Genomic DNA, 19,308 nt, shown 5'->3' with positions numbered 1-19,308 from the left:
AAAGAGAAACAAGATAAACGCCTCATTCTCCAAAGCCGACTGTACACTTTGATGAATGAGTGATGGCGATGGGAGGTTACACTCAGGCTTCTGATCACTCATAGAAATGATTAATTGCGCTCGTCAGTGGAGAATAAAAAAAGGTTTTGAGTGTCCAAAGCTGCAGTAGCCACAGAGAAACAGTGGGTGGAGCATTATGGATGAGAGGATGGATCATAGAGGAAAGGAGGTGAAGAAGCCGCCTGCTAAAGCATGGCCTTCCTAATCTCTCTGAATCGCGCTCTTGAATCAATTTTTGCACTTAAACATCACTCCTCCAGCCTCCCCCACTTCAGTAGTGCTCCAAAATGTCTATAACGTTCCTCTTCCTCTCATTGTCCGCTCTTCAGTGTTTGTCCTGTCCTCAGCGGCTTCTTCTGTCCACCTCCACCTCGGCTCCTCTGCCTCGCACACAGCCTCTACACGGGGAACACCAGAAAGCCTGAGAAGGTGGAGTACTTCCAGCCGCCCATCAGGTTGCCCCGCTCGAGCTTGAGGTAGGCCCGGTCCCCCTTCTCCATCTGGATCAGAACGCCGTTACTGGCCGCCTCGCGCGTCACATCCTGGTCGCCGGCGAAAGCTGAGATCACTGGCCAGCCGTTGTGCATCAGACTCACCTACAGAAGAGAGAGAAAGAAATAAGACAGTATTTGCTACGACGTCTTGTTCAACAGTCAGCACAGTCGGGGGAGGGGGGGAAATACTGTCCGAAATATTGTAATTGTGTAAAAGTAGACGATTCTATGTCCAGCTTCAAGGGACACGTATAATTTGGTTTTGTTGTGGTTCAGAGCTAGATCCGTTTCAATCACTGTGGCACATAGTTAGCTCTGTGGGATTATATTGCCCACACTAAACACAAAATGACACATAAGTCACCAACACAAACTTCTCCCGTTGGTTCAAAATAACATGGAGCTGGCTGCAAAATTATAATGATCTATTCCGTCTAATATGCCCGAAAGCTCATACGCATAACTGCAACTGTGCAAACAAGTTCCCAAATTCCTTTATAGGCGAAAGTCACATTAGCCTGTTCGTCGACTTGTTTTTGCCTCTTCAATCTTTCATGACTAGAGCCGACGTGAGCACATCGCTGTCTAAAATATGTATTGTTACCCACATGCAGCCGAAGGGAAGGTTATCGCTCAAATAATGTGTTGAACCCACATTTTAACACAATGATCACAAAAAGCTTTTTATACCGCCATCCTCCTTTTTGTATGAGATCATAACTCTAACTAGCCTGATGTCCACGAGTTTTAGCCTCTCAAAATAAATATGTATTGCTACTATTGAAATACAACAAGAGGACCATTAGCTCAACCTTTCAGCTTGCATGACTCTCTGAAATAACTTCTACCTCCATCTGTTGGAGGGTGAGGGTGTATTAAGATAAATGACAAACCATCAGGCTTTTAGATAGAGACCCGTCTTCCCGTATTTTGGACGGGGTATTTTAAAATGTGGACGGGCATTTGAGTCCATTTTATTAATAAATCTTAGAAAAAAAAGGGAATATTATCATTAAATCGGGCCGGGAAGCATTTGACAATAGTCCGCCATTACAGTTTACAAGTTAAAATTTGATTTGATTTCGTCGATTGGTCGACGAAATGTGTGTGCTTGGCTCTGATTGGCTGCCGAGCCGTGGTCCGGAGAATGCAGAAGCTACTGGTTTTTTCGCCTAGTCGGCCCCTGTGCAAAATGATTTGGACGGGGTGTTTCCAAATCCGATCTAAAAGCCTGCAAACCATCTCGCATTAAGTTATACGGCATGTTATACAGCATGTCCATGTTTTTAAATTGACAAAAATACTGTATGTTTCTACTATTCCACTTAAAGACAGCTTTGTTGGGTTTAGTGTTTGAAAGTAACATGCCTAACAATGTTATACAATGTTTGATAATTGACTGGCCTCCTGCTGGTGCCCAGAGCCAAGACCAGACACGGAGAATCTGCGTTCCAGGTCTATGGGCCAAAGGTCTGGAATAGCCTTCCTGAAGTCGTGAGACAGGCCCCCACCCCGGCTGTGTTTAAATCCAAACTAAAAACTGTTTTGTTTAGCCGCGCCTATGACTGATTTTACCTGTTTTATTATATTTTAAAATACTACATTATTTTTATTCTTTACTTTACTCTGATGTACATTGTTTAATATTTTTATAAACTGCATTGTTTTTTTTAATGTATTACTTGTTTTGAATTGTGTTTTAAACACTGTAAAGCACTTTGAATTGCAGTTTGTATGAATTGTGCTTTATAAATAAATTTGATTTGATATGTATAATTGTTAGTTGCACATCTAATTTTTAAGATTTATATATTTTATGTTATTGTAGAGCATACAGCATATTTTTAAAAAAATCTTACGAATTGTTCTTTTTCACAGTACAAAAAATGTACATTGTTTACACTTTGTTAATTAGTGGAGCTTTAATCGTGTGATTCTAAATTAAAAATGTTTCACATCAATCTGCAGTGTGGAAGTATCTAAATGTACATTTTTCACCAACTGTTTGAATACAGTGACAAACAGGCTATAATTATGCACTCGTCCAGCCCATTTTCTGTTCTGTTGTGTAGAGAGAGTGAACGCGTGTGTGCGTGTGCGTGTGTGCGTGTGCGCGTGTGCGTGTGCGTGTGTGTGTGGGGGGCCACAGATGGAGAGCCTGTCACAGTCAAGAGCCCTCTTGGCCTGGTCCTTCTCTTAATAGCAAACTGAACACAGCAGCGCCTCAGACTGCCAAAGTGAAGAGCGCCTCTGCTGCTACGTGAATGTGATGAAAACACTCAGACAACACTTAAATCATTTTTGAAATTATCAGGACCAAAACATTGCGCAGGTCACACTCAAATGTCATTTCCCACCAGCGACTGTTTTGGCTCACGAGGCCGTCTGTTTCATAAATCACCTTCATATAGCAATGTACTGAGTGGGCAATTATAAAGGCTCCAACAGCTCTGGAGGGTAGAGGGATTCTCCAGGCTGCCCCAAGAGACACCACAGGAGCCAACTTTTCTACTCAATCATCATTTCTGTATAAACAGCTAAATTATCCAGAAATCTCATAATAATCAAATGTATGTGTGTATGTGAACATAGCCAGTGAAAAGATGAATCCAATAAGCATTTGTTTCTACCCCAATCCACAATGAGTAGATACTCTGTTCACTTCAAACTTTGTAAACATAAAAAAAACTGCACTGCAATGAACTATCTGACAACTTATGAGTACTCTGCCCAAGGCATAAGCATTTAGTAATAAACTATGAAGTATATAGAACATTCGTTTACATTTTGTTCATTGTAAACTGCAAAACTGATCTAAAATAACTTACACATAGAAGTGGGACCATTTACTTCCTGTAGGTTAATGATAAAGGAACAATGTTATACCATGTTTAAAGCTCATAAAAGTATATTTTGTAAAATATGTCTCATTTAACAGAAGTATTGGAGAACAATTAACCACTTAAAGCTATTACAAAAAAGGTTTGCAATATCAATTTGTTAAAAACCCAGACACATCTGTTCACATCGTATTGATGCTCCTCGCAGTCAGCCATAATTACTGCGCTGGCCTAATTACATTTATATATAAGAGAAAAGTGATTTCAGTGGAGAGCATAAGAGGAGCATTTCAGCTACAGCAATAACTGCTCATCACAGTGTGTAGACATATTTATCAGCCAAAGAAGGGTTTAATTTGAGACTAATCAGCTGAGGGCTGCAAGAAGACCAGACCAACATATAAAGAAAATGCAGACATAATTCAAGACACTCCACAATGAGTCGAAATAAGAGAACATCCATGGTAATAAAACCCATCAGGACAGTGAATGTATGCGGACTGATGTTACCACAAATAAAACCCTAACATTTCATTTCATTTCATGTTTTTATCATTCAAAGTCCCATTCTAAATACTAGAATCACAAGACTCAGTATTTTCTTTTAAATACTTGATTTTGTCTGTACCATGTCCCATAGGACTACACATGGAAATGAGCTTTGAGCTAAATCCAGTGTATTTATAATATAATATATGCTGCCAAATAAATAAACTAAACAAAACTAACCATTTCTGTTAAGTTCTGTGCATTGCATAACTTAACCAGCATTTTCTTAACTACAGATGTTTTTATTGCTCAAAAATCCAATAAAAGATATAATCTTAATGTGACTGGGCCCACCATTTTCTCCACACATCGTAGTGTCACCTGCTTGTCTCGAAAGCAATGTTTTTTTTTCTTTTGGGGAGGAAAAAGTTGCCAGCAAGATGAATTCTTGCACAATTTGCTTCACAAACTCTTGAGAATCTATCTGGGATTGTTCAGTTTGAGTGTCTGACCATCACATTGTTGCTTGGGGGGAAGTCAAAAAGGACATGGCGACTGCGACAGACGCACTTTGGTCCATTTTGTTAGATTTAAAGACTATTTTGTTTTTTTTAAATCAGAAATTTTCAGACCTTTTTTGGGTCTTCTGCTGCATTTTAATGTGGTCCAGCCGGCTAAAGTAAGAGTAAAATGTTGAGGTTGTAATGCTATAAAATGATGATGTGATGAAACTGTGCCAGGAGAAAATGACTAAAGCCAGTTATTAATACATTAGTGTACTTAATTACTCAATACAATATTGGCTATGAAAAATAATTATTATCAAATTGATTCATTTTAACTGAAAATGTAAAACTAATAGTTATCCTTACTAATTTATCTTTTACAGCTCCCAACTGTTCCTTCTTGCCAAAGTGACAAAACAAGTTATATTAAATTAAACAAATGGCATAAGCATTGCTTGATTAACAATTAATACTGATAAAACAGTGCAAACATATTATTCCCAGAGAATGAACAGAACGAGAAGTGAAGGTCCAAACCTAGCTAGTGAAGAGACTGCGTTTCTGCAACTTTGCCACTTTTGTATAAAAATATATAGTATTATTCTATAACAGACGTAATCATAATATGTCTGGTTATTTTTCACTATCAATTTATTATAATTTATAACAAATAGTCTAATGATGCTTTTTAAATAAATTGAAATGTTTATTGCTCTATTAAAAGTGAATTACAATATAAATGTTTGTTCTGATCAGAACATCAGACACTGGACTCCTGCATGAAACAATGCTGCGATGTGATTGGCTGATGGACCTCACGTGCATAAACCTTTACGTTCCACTTATTGCACGTTAAGAAGTCAAAGTAAAACAGACATCACGAGTCACGATTGATCTCACACATGGTGATGTGAGAGAGAGCAAACTCAAACCGCTCATCTCTGACTGAGGCTGCACAGGGGCCCTGCTCAGGGGCCCGGGACAGGGGACAGGGGCCCAGGACAGGGCCGCACACTGTTCACTCCAAAGTCTCACGTCAGAGGTTCTGGACGAGACGGCGCTCGTCCGGACCAGATCTCCGCCTCTTAGTGACCCGGGCATAGAGGCCCCTCACCGGCCTCACCTGCAGCTGACACTACCGGGCTGGTGTCAATGTTAAGCTTATTATCTTTCATTCAGACATATTATTGTGCGCGGGGCAGAGCTCTCGTCGCCTCCAGCCTGAGCGAACTAACGTGACAGAATCGTGTTGTTTCAAACAGCAGCATTAACCATCTCTTTGTAAGAGAAGTTCAATACCTGGAGAGTGTTGTTGAGTTTGCAGTTTCTTTACATCGTCAAGAAGTTTCTTCTTTCGTTTTTCGGCATCGGGGAGATATATTCCTCTGGACATGAGGACCACGCAGGGACCACGTTGTGTTGTGTTTATGTTTTGCTCTCGTTCTGCTCGCGCACAATGAAGTTGACCAATCAGCGCAGGTCTGGTGTCTCGGTTGCCAGATTGTCATTACAAATAAATGCGGTTTGTGCGTTATATGTTACCGCTGTGTGCGCTGCCGCGCCAGCAGCGCTACTACACTAGTGGCGCACGCTGCGCTTGCACTTCGCATAAGACGGGTTGCCAGATTGGGGGCCCTATTAAAGCCTCGGGGCCCTACGCGGCTGCTTAGTTCGCTTATAGGCTGGGCCGGCCCTGCCTATAGCACTTTTAAATAAACCTTTATACACTGTACCAACATTTTTGGGAGTCGTAAAAGAAAGATTTACACAGCACAGAATGTGTGCCTTTCACTTCTCTCTGTCTTACACAGGTCCCAGTGGTAATGGACACTCAGGTTGGGTCAGTGTGATCTATCGTTCTAATAAAGTTGTGCCACTGGTTTTAAAAGAATGAGATTGAGCACAGAAACACGCAGCTGTAAGTAAAAGTGTCCACACAGCTACGACCGCAACAATAGAAGCATCAGAATAGCTTTCAATTCATCCCTTCATTATACATGAGCACCAATTATCTGAAAGAGGGCTGAAGACACATAAAAGAGCAGTGAAATTATAGATGAATGAATGTTGGCCTAAAGAGTGTTTCCTGGCGTCTGGCTGCAGCTCTTAAAGAAGGACATGGGATTATTGTGTCATCACATTGTCTCACGTCAGCGGTTGTGACAGACCCTCTGCGTCATTTAAGACCACGACCTCTTGAACCGGGCCATGTTCAGGTTGGTCTTTTACTGAGGTTCCACACCTGGGAGGCAGTGACCCCTTAGGTGGGCTCCAGAGATTGCAGGAGGTCCCCAGAGCTTTGTCGGGTCATAGGATCAGGTTCAGATTAAATGACACGAGTACATGAGAGAACACTTGTGTAAAATATAGATTATACCAAAAACAAACCTAATATTGGATCATTGGAGTCCATGTTTGTGAACTTTTGAGGTAAATGTTATAGATGAGGATATTTATTGTGTTGAGAGAGAACTGCTGAACATTCAAATGGCCTCGAATTATCTCACAGTAAAAGCCTAAACTAAAATACATCTGGTATTCATGGCAGTCAATTGAAATAAGTGCTCTGATGGTGTTGATATTATCTTATTGTGCAAGGGAATCTATTCAATTTAACGGCATGTATAAAATAGCCTAGAACGGTAAAAATTGGCTATAATTTTGGTGACGCAGAAGCTGAAAAGAATCACATTTGGAGACAATTCAAGCCTGGAAACAATAGCTATGGAATGTAAACGCTCTCAGTGGAGCGGACTGATTTCCTTTGTGACTAACAAGGCTCTGCTCTTGAGTGTGTGGGATCCACGCTCGGAGCAACATATGGTCAGAACAATTAGTGGTAATGTAACAATCACAGCAGAATTATTGTCCACATATCATTACATTTAAAACTATGATATAGCACTGTCACTTTGTATAGAATAGTTTGAAAACAAAGGTCAATGCCAACCATAATCTCAACATCCTCTCCTCTCAGAGTGTGAATATAGATGTTTTATATCCTTACATGAGTTTGACTAACAATAAATCCCATACGATTATGAATGCAAGTAAATTGGATTCAGGAATTGGAATGAAATCACACAATTTCCTCTTGAACGTGCCAATCTGGCAATGTTACAGCTCAAATAGAGAATACAGAACATTAAATGACGGCAGGATGGATTGAAAAATGCGAGTATAATATCTGATCTCAACCCTGAATGTGGATTATCATATATACACCTCCATTTTGTCTAAAAGAATAAAAAAAATATGTCAAAATATATAATTGTCAAGTCTATCAACAAACCCAAGACAACATTAGGCTTCTACATCACAACAGCCAAACAAAGCTGTAATAAGAATGAAGTTTGTACGCTGAGAAAGCTTTTGATTCTATTAGCTGGCCTTATTTAACAAATTAACTTAATCTGAAAGAATATTGGGGCTCTTTACAACAGTCACGCATCAAGAATGAAAACGTATTTGAAAGAGGAGTGGAACAGGGTTGTGCTTGGTCTCCCCTTTTGTTCTCTTTATACTTGGAATCTTTAGCCCAATATATTAGACAGTCGAAAACAATCTATGGTGTTGCATTCGATGGGATGAAACATAAAATGACCTGCTATGTAGATCATGTTCTACTTCTGTTTGGCCGAAATAGAAGCTTCCATCGCTATTTTGACGCATTTCCTTCATAAAATGGGAGCCAATGTCCAGATACAAACTGATATCTGATGTCAATAAATATGAAGCCAGGAAGGACAGGCACAAGTCAAGTGAATATTTCCCTGCTACAAGTCACATACAACACAAGCAGTCAGCGGTTGTGACCAAGAACACAACGTGCCATTACGCAGATGAGCAGGCGTATTATGTCATCAAGTCTTAGTCATTTTTATATTACTTTTATATATATATATATATATATATATATATAATTTGAATGACTTGAAAGTTTATCCAGCCTGTTGAGGTCACAAGCCACTCTGTTTTTTTGTCCATCCCAACCTATATATGAACAGAAATGTACTCTATAGAAAGAATTCACAGCACTTAAGAACAGTTTGGCCGCACAAAGGAATGAAGTTTTTGTGGAGGATATTGCTTCAGCCCGCTCATAAAAATGCACCGCCTGCACCAGTGATGACAACTCCGAAAATATATGTCTCCTGTGTTGAGCCCCAGACAAATTAACTCCATAACTATAATTTACTCTTGTATTGTTTCTAAGTGACAGCACAGTACAGATAAGCTTTTATTTATGGCTCTCTGACTTGTATTTTGTCTTCTGTGTGACAAGGAACAATGCCTTAGACGTGGTAGAAAGTCTCAGCCTTCTTTGTGAGGCCAAACTGCCATATTTCAAATTTAAGTCACTGAAATATCAATAATAATGATAATACAAATAAAATAAAAAAAAAACACTTCTAGGATAGACTTATCTGGGCCTTAATTACACAATCTTAAAGACGGAATTGGGCATTTTACTCATTATTTCATCACATAACGAGATGCCCTCAGACACTAAGCACTAGCCTCAGCAGCAACTTTCTAATTTAATCAAGTTTAGAGGATTTGGTGTGTGCAAGTTAAGTATGACGTGTGCATTCTATTTGGGACACCATTGGTTTGTACATTTCCTGGTTACCAACCCATAATTGACCAATAAATTGTGGGAGAGTGTTTTAATATAGTAAAAAAGTCATCTGTGATCAGTGGATGTGACTATATCAAATTTTAGTGTGTGTTTTAGTGCGATTATTGTGAGATGAAACATTACGATTTTACAGTTCTTGGCACCATGAACAAACAACAGTAAAAGCCTTTGTTTCCCTTCATTCACAAGTCTAATGACTCACCTTTCTTTGCAAGCTTTATGAAATCAAACTGTCTTAATGAACGTTTTAATTGTCACCTAAAAAAGTACTACGCTAATCATTTTTCACTACGATTATATTGTAACGTGAAGGATCACAATCAAATAATCTAGTAGAAGTGTCCTATTTATGTCATTTGTTGAAATTAGATTTGATATTGATTAGTATTTGGGTATATTGGGAAATATTAAAATAAAATAAGTATGTGTTATAGTTACAGACACAATTTAAGTAGATGTTCTCATTTCCTGATTCTCTCCTCAGTAAAACAGAGTGAACGGTGAAGGAACTGCAAAAGTGTAGTTCTGTGCGCAGCAGTATTAAGTTGGACTAAAGTGAGCTGGCACGAGAGTTCAAAGGCTTCTGTGTCGTAAGATGCAGAGCTTTCTCACAAAAAGAATGTTTACATAACACCAAACTGAATGGATAAAAGCCAGAACTCACAGTTATGTGTTATCCTTGAGGTTCTGTTTTCTCAACTGGAACCAGGAGTAACACGCCGCATGACTCATTCCCAAGGTCCATTGTATTTCTCATACCCCATTAGATAGATAGAGATAGAGATAGAGATAGAGATAGAGATAGAGATAGAGATAGAGATAGAGATAGAGATAGAGATAGAGATAGAGATAGAGATAGAGATAGAGATAGAGATAGAGATAGAGAGAGATTATATATAGATATAGTAAGATATAGTAAAGTCTATATATAAATATAGTAAAGTGATTTGTTGTAGTATAAAACAAGATGGTGTGTGTGATACAACAGAAGGTAAACTAATCTGTGTTTCTACATTTTCAAAAGCCCACTGATCAGAGTGGAGTTTGAGTATCCGTCCTACACCTCATCTGTTTGTATTTATAATCTGTGAACTGAGTGTTCCAAGTGTGGGCACAGAGTGTTCACTATGTCTTTGGAACAAAAGGATATAGAGAAAGCATCTACATTACAAAGATTTTAATGCTTCATTTCTAAGGAATCATAGCTCAAAATGCTTTTATTTTTTGGAAGCAATACAGCTATAACTGGATCTGTACAAGAAAATTAGATTGTATGTAAATTTAGTAGAGGATGCTTAGATCTCTAAAATGCTATTCAAATTTCTGTGGACCTTATGCAACAATATATGTTTGTATAGGTTTAATTGTCTGACAATTGTGAAATGTCTGTAATAATAATCACAAAATTCCAGAAATACCACCCTATACCCCTTTTAAAAAGCTGATTACATACTTTTCATACTTATTTTTAATCAGATTTTTAATAGCTTTTTCTTAATATAAACAATATATTTGATATTCAAATGTTGCATATCTTCAAAACAACATACACTATATTATCTAAATGTTGATATATTTCCAACCTCTACCAATACATACATACATACATCAAACTTATTCAAAGTAACATTTTGTTGAAATTCTTTATAGTCCAATTTTGTGGCCAGGGTTGAAAATTATATTTTGTGTACAATGACTTTGTTTTAGTTATATTAACTGTTTGCATGCTTTTGTTGTGCTATAGTTCAGCATTATTATTCCCTATTGTTCGCTGTCAGCTCTCTTCTCTGTCTTCCAGCACAATCAAAATTGGTACATCAGAAGGGCAATGTATTTGGGTTTTTTACATAATGTGTTGTATGCATATATATATTTTTGAACATGTTGTCTGACCTACCTTTGACCTTGTCTCCTTTCTTCTCCTCTTTCCCTCTCTCCGTCTCACACTGGCCTGTGCTCCCTAATCCTGGCTCGGCCCCTGCTCTGACCTGCTCCTATAACCACTGCCTCAGCTGCTCTGTCTGCTGCGCTCCACAGTCGCTGCCTCGGATCCCATCAAACAGTAGGAGTTTTCCACACAGCAGATGTTCTGAATGGATGGGAGGAGGGCGGAGAGAAGCACTCAAACTTCAGATGTATCATAGGGCGGCCTACACCTGTCTCCTCCACATCAAACCATTCTGCAATACTCACTTAGATACGCTTTGTCAGGTCTTATCCATGCACATTTTTATACTATCATTTACATATTATTATTTGAATTTATGGTTTTCTAAAATTATCCATGTGTGACTCTTGATTCATTTGTTACTTTAAGGTGTATTTGTTGATATCGATACTTGACGTTTACAATATAATTTAACATTTTGAATCAACTCCTTGTATAGCATGTTTACGACAAATGATATACGCGATTTTCAAATGTTGCGTATGTTCAAAACAACATTCACAATTTTAAAACAATTGTGATACATTTTCCACCTCCAAATTATAAATCTAATTAAAAAATGAAACGCATTCGGAAAGTGAAAATATTGATGAAGCTCTGATCGGTCAAAAACAGAAGTAGATAACGGCAAAGCAAGACTCAAACGCGAAGATCCTGATCTCGCGCTTGACAGAATACTTTTATCGCAGTTACGTACTCTAAGAAAAACAACTTAGATGCCTTATATATTAAAAAATATATATGGAATAATATAAAACACATCTAAATTATGGATGCACATTAAAAACTATAATTTTGTGTTTAAAATGCGTTAACTATTCCTGAAAATGTGTAAAAACCAGGTCGATGATGCCAGTAAGATGGAAAAACAGGCACTCTTGATGGTAATAATGAATAAAAACCTATATTTGTACATGACCATAAATTTAAAAGGTAACATATTATTTAAGCAAGTTATTATATAGTTTCATCATTAGCTAATTCAGAGTTGTAATTTGATTGATTGATTGATTGATTGATTCATGCATGTTTGGTTAATCCAACATTGTCCTGCATTTGAGGTTTGAGTGCTAAAAAATATATTTTGTTTCACCCCTTATCTCTGCCCACAATCGTGTACTTGAATTCTTACATTTTCAAATACTCATTAAAAAATAATCAGCGGCCATTTAAAAGAAATAGAAACTTGTAAATGGAAATTTGCTACAACGGTGAATGTCAGAGCGCTGCACAACAGGAAGTCAAAGGACACATTTTTATTATCAAGCTGTTTTACATCAATATTGCGGTTTATAATTCATTAAAATGTAAACAGCTGATTGTCCTATGTTGTGGTCTAATAGAGAACTAGAAAAATGCATCATGTTTTCTTTATATAAAAAATACACCCCATGTTTTATAGCCATGTACAAATCATTCTTATCGTTAAGAGTTCATGCCTTGTGGTTCTTTGCTTGTTATTTCCATCTTACTGGCATCATCCACATCCATCTACCCGTTTTGTAAGCACTTCCAATGACTCCTTGCACTGTTTTACGCAAAAAGATCAATGAAGCGCTTGTCACTGCTTATTTTTCACTCAAAATAAGCAAAAACATTATCATTTACACCTTAGTGCATTTTCCGCACAGTACAGTAGCACTTGTCACTGTCAATGTTACGCTCCTCATGACAAGCCTAATTGCCCTCGTCAAAAGTCAGAAGTGTGTACTTTCATTGTGCCACATACAAGCTAATCCCGACTCGTTTCATTTTCATTGACTTATCACTACAGCTTGTTTATGTTACTGTCACGCTAATTAATTCACACCGCCAATAATAAAGCGTAAGTAGCAAAACAAAATGGCAACACTCTGGGGAGCTAGCAGCATGAGTATATAGTTTAATTTGCAAAAGACACATAATAATTAACACCGTGCAATCATGTGCAGAAACGCTGTCAAGTGTCGAGACTGGAGGGAACTCACATCAATTGGATATGTAAAAGCGCATCTAAGACATAGAGTTGTTGTGAGGATGAAAGAGCACTGCACTCCAGGCAATGTGAGTGAATGAGAAAGCACAACAACTCTCATTAGGAACTCATAGTATAGGAATATATAAATGTGTAATAGGTAAAAAAAAAAAAAAAAAGCGGAAGAGCTGCTTGAAAAAGTAGCACTGGTGGAGCTGTCCGTGGTTCTGAAAATAAACCCACTGCATCTGGCGCCCTCTGCACACTGCCCTCATGCAGGTATTGATTAATTATGATTCGCTGGGAGGGTGGGGTTTGGGCTTCTCTCCCACTCTTCATGGAGCTATACCTTCCCACTCCCTGTGCCACACTGCATTTAGAAATTACATTTAAAAAATGGTCTTTAGGAAAAAGGAAGGCGTGCTACCTGTATGGTTTGGCGGTTGTAGACCTTGACGACATGGAAGTTAAAACTGTAAATCCCTTTGCGTGGTGCGATGAAATTACTCCTCTCTTCGTCAAAATTTTTGCCAACGTTTACAAGGACCTGCAGGTGAGACGAGAGAGAAAAGGCAAAGAGGTGGCATTCATAAAAACTGTGTTTAGAACAAATAAACTAAACAAAAGTTAAGAAAAATATGAACATTTAGATCTTTTGATTACAATGATCAGAAACACATCAAAATTAGGGATGTCAAGATTGTTTATAGTAATAGATAATAGATAACGGAAGTCACAATATTATCATTACAAGTGATTATTTTAAAATGAAGTCATTTCAATCCAATATTTAGACTAAAAAAACACATATTTTTATGTCAAGATATCTTTACTTTTCCATTCAGAAAGTTTAATTTCACAAAAGCTGATCACATTGGAATAGTAATATATTAGAATGAAAGAAAATTAAGATTTTGACTAATCGTTATATCATAATGTTTCTTCTAACAATAATAATAATAATATATGTTTTTAAAGCTTTGAATATTCACTATATAATCATTTAACAGGCCTTTAATTAAACGCCCCTCCCATGCCACATTTTGACATCATGTGGAGGAATATGTTCCATGGCCAGTGGCGCGCGTCATTCTGGCCCCGCAGCGCGCGCTCTGCTTCTTTTCTTATGCTGCTTTACAATAACTACTGCTGTTTTACACTTTCCCCAAGTCCCAAACTTTACGCGGAATAAAAGTGAACTTAATCAATCTTTCACGTAGAGTTTTCCATCATGCTAAATGTCCTAACCCTTTATGGCCCCACGGAGCGTCATTGAACGCAGTTTGAGAGCATTAACCTTTACCGCGGATTGGCCCTCGCGACCTGCCGTATACTCAACTGTGGTCTGAAAACTGTCGTTCAACAAGTAGAAAAAAGGATACATAACCTTGTGGCTTTTTTAAAAAATATATTATTATTCAACTTATTCCGAAGAAAGCAAAGACGATGTAAACTATAATCATCATGAAGTCGCATATTTTAGACCCGCTCATTGCCCTTAAACTTTGAAGGCGCACAATACACCGCAGCACAGAAAGTTGTACTTTCTTGCATAATACTACAGATCGGTCTGAAAGTTGCAGATTTCCATGTGCCGAACAATGACACAGATTAAACAGAGAGAATAGAAAAGTGGCCTACCCGGTCAAAGTAGATGACCATAGTGCGGTTGCTCATCTCGGAGGGCTCGTGGTTGGTGTTGCGCACCGCGGAGAAGGCCACTTTGGCACTGCCCGAGCGCACGGAGATGCCCAGCGCCGTGCCCGTGGGGTCGGAGGTGGGGTTGGAGTCGCACACCACGAGGCACTTCCCTTCCAGGATTATGGGCTCCGTTTCGTTCTGCGCACGGCTCGGACTCGCCGCGAGCCACACGGCACCGAGCAGACATAGCACCAACATGCTGGAGGACGCACTGGACCGGGCTTCAACCGCGCTCTGCTCTCTGAACAGCTGCAAGAGTTTCCCGCGCTCTGCGCTCTTCAACTCTGTCCCCCTGACAGACAAGCACCACCTTCAACTGGATCTAGTCCCGCTTATTTCACCTTCTCACCCGGGATGTGTCTCGTGCGCGGGGGTTCTCACTTCTCTGCGTCTGTGTGACTTGGAGACACGAGGAGCGGCAGTCGCGCGCGGTGACGGTGTGACGCGGCAGCACAAGTCATAGCGCGCGCCGGGAGCTCCGTCTGCTCTCTCTCGCGCGCTTCAATTATTCATTATGTGAGAGATGAGGCTCTGAACACAAAGGGCCGGGCGCGTGCCCCTCGTGTGTGTGTTGTCTCCTCCTCCAGCCCCGCCCTCCTGGTAGCGCAGACCTATCAGCGGATTGACGCGTGCGCAGCGCCAGGACTTTCCAATCAGTGCGCGGGGAATGCTGGTGAATGCTGGGTGTCCTCCCCGCCCCGTGCATCATACTCATTATCTCTCTGTGTGAGTAAAGAGGCACAAAGCAAGAGCTCAAAACGACAACAAAGTGTTGTTCAATAATATTTTCTTCTCATTTGTATATTTATGGGTTCATGATTTTACCTCTCTTTAAGGCTTTTTGTGCAGTGTTCTTTTTTAAGGAAAAGAAGAAGTCTTCTTAAATCATCTATATTATATCAATGTGTAGTTGGGGGAAATAACAATTGTCCTTCAAAACGTTTTAATATCGCATTGACCTGTAAAATGTCATGGCCGTATACTTAGAGTAGAACTTGTTAAATCCACATGCTACTTGAGATATGGTCTTGGCAGCCTTCAGAACTTAAGTAAACCATTTTGACGTAAGAATATCCAAGTCGCATGGCTTCCCAGCTTAGACAGTCTCTCTCAGGCTGCAGTTGAATCTTTTGGATTTGTTGTTTGTACCTAACAAGAGCTCCAGCTCTGATTTAAGCACAGCTCAAGAGGAGACCAGGAGCGGGATGGACCCAGTGATCTTGGCAGCTTTGCAAGAGATGTTTGTGTGTTGTGTTGGGAGAGTTGTGTAACAAGAGCAGATTTGCAAGAATAATTTCCACATTTTGCATCCGAAAAATTACAAATAGCAATCCTTTAAAGTTAATGGAATATTCAGTCCAATTAAAAGGTCAAAGATACTGTAGTGGGTTCTTTTTTAAACAAAGAAATAATATAATGGCAGAGTTAAGAATAGTGTTTGTGAATTTATTCCCAGAAATGCAAAAAACAAACCGGTGCAGAACAGAAAAAATAGATATTTACAGATCAGTGCAGCGGTACAAAAGATAACAGTCCTTGGTTGGCTCTGGAGCTAGTGCCTACGGTGCACACGACTCCCTCTGGCACACACAACTCCCTCTGGCACACACCACTCCCTCTGGCACACACAACTCCCTCTGGAACACACAACTCCCTCTGGAACACAACTCCCTCTGGAACACAAAACTCCCTCTGGCACACACAACTCCCTCTGGCACACACAACTCCCTCTGGCACACACAACTCCCTCTGGAACACACAACTCCCTCTGGAACACACAACTCCCTCTGGCACACACAACTCCCTCTGGCACACACAACTCCCTCTGGAACACACACAACTCCCTCTGGAACACACAACTCCCTCTGGAACACACAACTCCCTCTGGAACACACAACTCCCTCTGGCACACCAAACTCCCTCTGGCACACACAACTCCCTCTGGCACACCAAACTCCCTCTGGCACACACAACTCCCTCTGGAACACATACAACTCCCTCTTGAACACACGACTCCCTCTGGAACACACAACTCCCTCTGGAACACAACTCCCTCTGGAACACACAACTCCCTCTGGCACACACAACTCCCTCTGGAACCCACAACTCCCTCTGGAACACATAACTCCCTCTGGCACACACAACTCCCTCTGGAACACACAACTCCCTCTGGAACACACAACTCCCTCTGGAACTCCCTCTGGAACACACAACTCCCTCTGGAACACAAAACTCCCTCTGGCACACACAACTCCCTCTGGAACACACACAACTCCCTCTGGAACACACAACTCCCTCTGGAACACACAACTCCCTCTGGAACACAACTCCCTCTGGAACACAACTCCCTCTGGAACACACAACTCCCTCTGGAACACACAACTCCCTCTGGAACACAACTCCCTCTGGAACACACAACTCCCTCTGGAACACACAACTCCCTCTGGAACACACAACTCCCTCTGGAACACACAACTCCCTCTGGAACACACAACTCCCTCTGGAACGCACAACTCCCTCTGGCACACACAACTCCCTCTGGCACACACAACTCCCTCTGGAACACACACAACTCCCTCTGGAACACACAACTCCCTCTGGAACACACAACTCCCTCTGGAACACACAACTCCCTCTGGAACACACAACTCCCTCTGGAACACACAACCCCCTCTGGCACACACAACTCCCTCTGGAACACACAACTCCCTCTGGATCACACAACTCCCTCTGGAACACACAACTCCCTCTGGAACACACACAACTCCCTCTGGAACACAACTCCCTCTGGAACACACAACTCCCTCTGGAACACACAACTCCCTCTGGAACACACAACTCCCTCTAGAACACACAACTCCCTCTGGCACACACAACTCCCTCTGGCACACACAACTCCCTCTGGAACACACAACTCCCTCTGGAACACACGACTCCCTCTGGAACACACAACTCCCTCTGGCACACACAACTCCCTCTGGAACACACAACTCCCTCTGGAACACATAACTCCCTCTGGCACACACAACTCCCTCTGGCACACACAACTCCCTCTGGAACACACACAACTCCCTCTGGAACACACAACTCCCTCTGGAACACACAACTCCCTCTGGAACTCCCTCTGGAACACACAACTCCCTCTGGAACACAAAACTCCCTCTGGCACACACAACTCCCTCTGGCACACACAACTCCCTCTGGAACACACACAACTCCCTCTGGAACACACAACTCCCTCTGGAACACACAACTCCCTCTGGAACTCCCTCTGGAACACACAACTCCCTCTGGAACACACACAACTCCCTCTGGAACACATAACTCTTTCTGGAACACACAACTCCCTCTGGAACTCCCTCTGGAACACACAACTCCCTCTGGAACACAAAACTCCCTCTGGCACACACCACTCCCTCTGGCACACACAACTCCCTCTGGAACACACACAACTCCCTCTGGAACACACAACTCCCTCTGGAACACACAACTCCCTCTGGAACACACAACTCCCTCTGGCACACACAACTCCCTCTGGAACACACACAACTCCCTCTGGAACACACAACTCCCTCTGGAACACACAACTCCCTCTGGCACACACAACTCCCTCTGGCACACACAACTCCCTCTGGAACACACACAACTCCCTCTGGAACACACAACTCCCTCTGGAACACATACAACTCCCTCTTGAACACACGACTCCCTCTGGAACACACAACTCCCTCTGGAACACAACTCCCTCTGGAACACACAACTCCCTCTGGCACACACAACTCCCTCTGGAACCCACAACTCCCTCTGGAACACATAACTCCCTCTGGCACACACAACTCCCTCTGGAACACACAACTCCCTCTGGAACACACAACTCCCTCTGGAACTCCCTCTGGAACACACAACTCCCTCTGGAACACAAAACTCCCTCTGGCACACACAACTCCCTCTGGAACACACACAACTCCCTCTGGAACACACAACTCCCTCTGGAACACACAACTCCCTCTGGAACACAACTCCCTCTGGAACACAACTCCCTCTGGAACACACAACTCCCTCTGGAACACACAACTCCCTCTGGAACACAACTCCCTCTGGAACACACAACTCCCTCTGGAACACACAACTCCCTCTGGAACACACAACTCCCTCTGGAACACACAACTCCCTCTGGAACACACGACTCCCTCTGGAACACACAACTCCCTCTGGCACACACAACTCCCTCTGGAACACACAACTCCCTCTGGAACACATAACTCCCTCTGGCACACACAACTCCCTCTGGCACACACAACTCCCTCTGGAACACACACAACTCCCTCTGGAACACACAACTCCCTCTGGAACACACAACTCCCTCTGGAACTCCCTCTGGAACACACAACTCCCTCTGGAACACAAAACTCCCTCTGGCACACACAACTCCCTCTGGCACACACAACTCCCTCTGGAACACACACAACTCCCTCTGGAACACACAACTCCCTCTGGAACACACAACTCCCTCTGGAACTCCCTCTGGAACACACAACTCCCTCTGGAACACACACAACTCCCTCTGGAACACATAACTCCTTCTGGAACACACAACTCCCTCTGGAACTCCCTCTGGAACACACAACTCCCTCTGGAACACAAAACTCCCTCTGGCACACACCACTCCCTCTG

General features: G+C 41.5%; 1 protein-coding gene across 1 annotated transcript; it reads right to left on the bottom strand.

Moving 5' to 3' along the window:
- Positions 1 to 380: 380 nt before the first annotated feature.
- Positions 381 to 14,929, bottom strand: cbln1 (cerebellin 1 precursor). Its single transcript, XM_072435370.1, has 3 exons — positions 14,575 to 14,929; positions 13,361 to 13,480; positions 381 to 656 (listed from the first exon to the last, which is right to left on the bottom strand). The coding sequence occupies exons 1-3, from the start codon at positions 14,830 to 14,832 to the stop codon at positions 459 to 461; spliced, it is 576 nt and encodes a 191-aa protein (XP_072291471.1). The 5' UTR covers positions 14,833 to 14,929; the 3' UTR covers positions 381 to 458.
- Between the last annotated feature and the right edge of the window lie 4,379 nt (positions 14,930 to 19,308).

The sequence above is a fragment of the Eucyclogobius newberryi genome, unplaced genomic scaffold, assembly GCF_026437365.1.
Source record: "Eucyclogobius newberryi isolate DKJ021-1_F unplaced genomic scaffold, fEucNew1.0.hap1 SCAF_7, whole genome shotgun sequence".
Classification (NCBI taxonomy): Eukaryota; Metazoa; Chordata; class Actinopteri; order Gobiiformes; family Gobiidae; genus Eucyclogobius; species Eucyclogobius newberryi.
The sequence above is the reverse complement of the archived record's forward strand: the minus strand, read 5'-3'. Positions and strand labels throughout refer to the sequence as shown.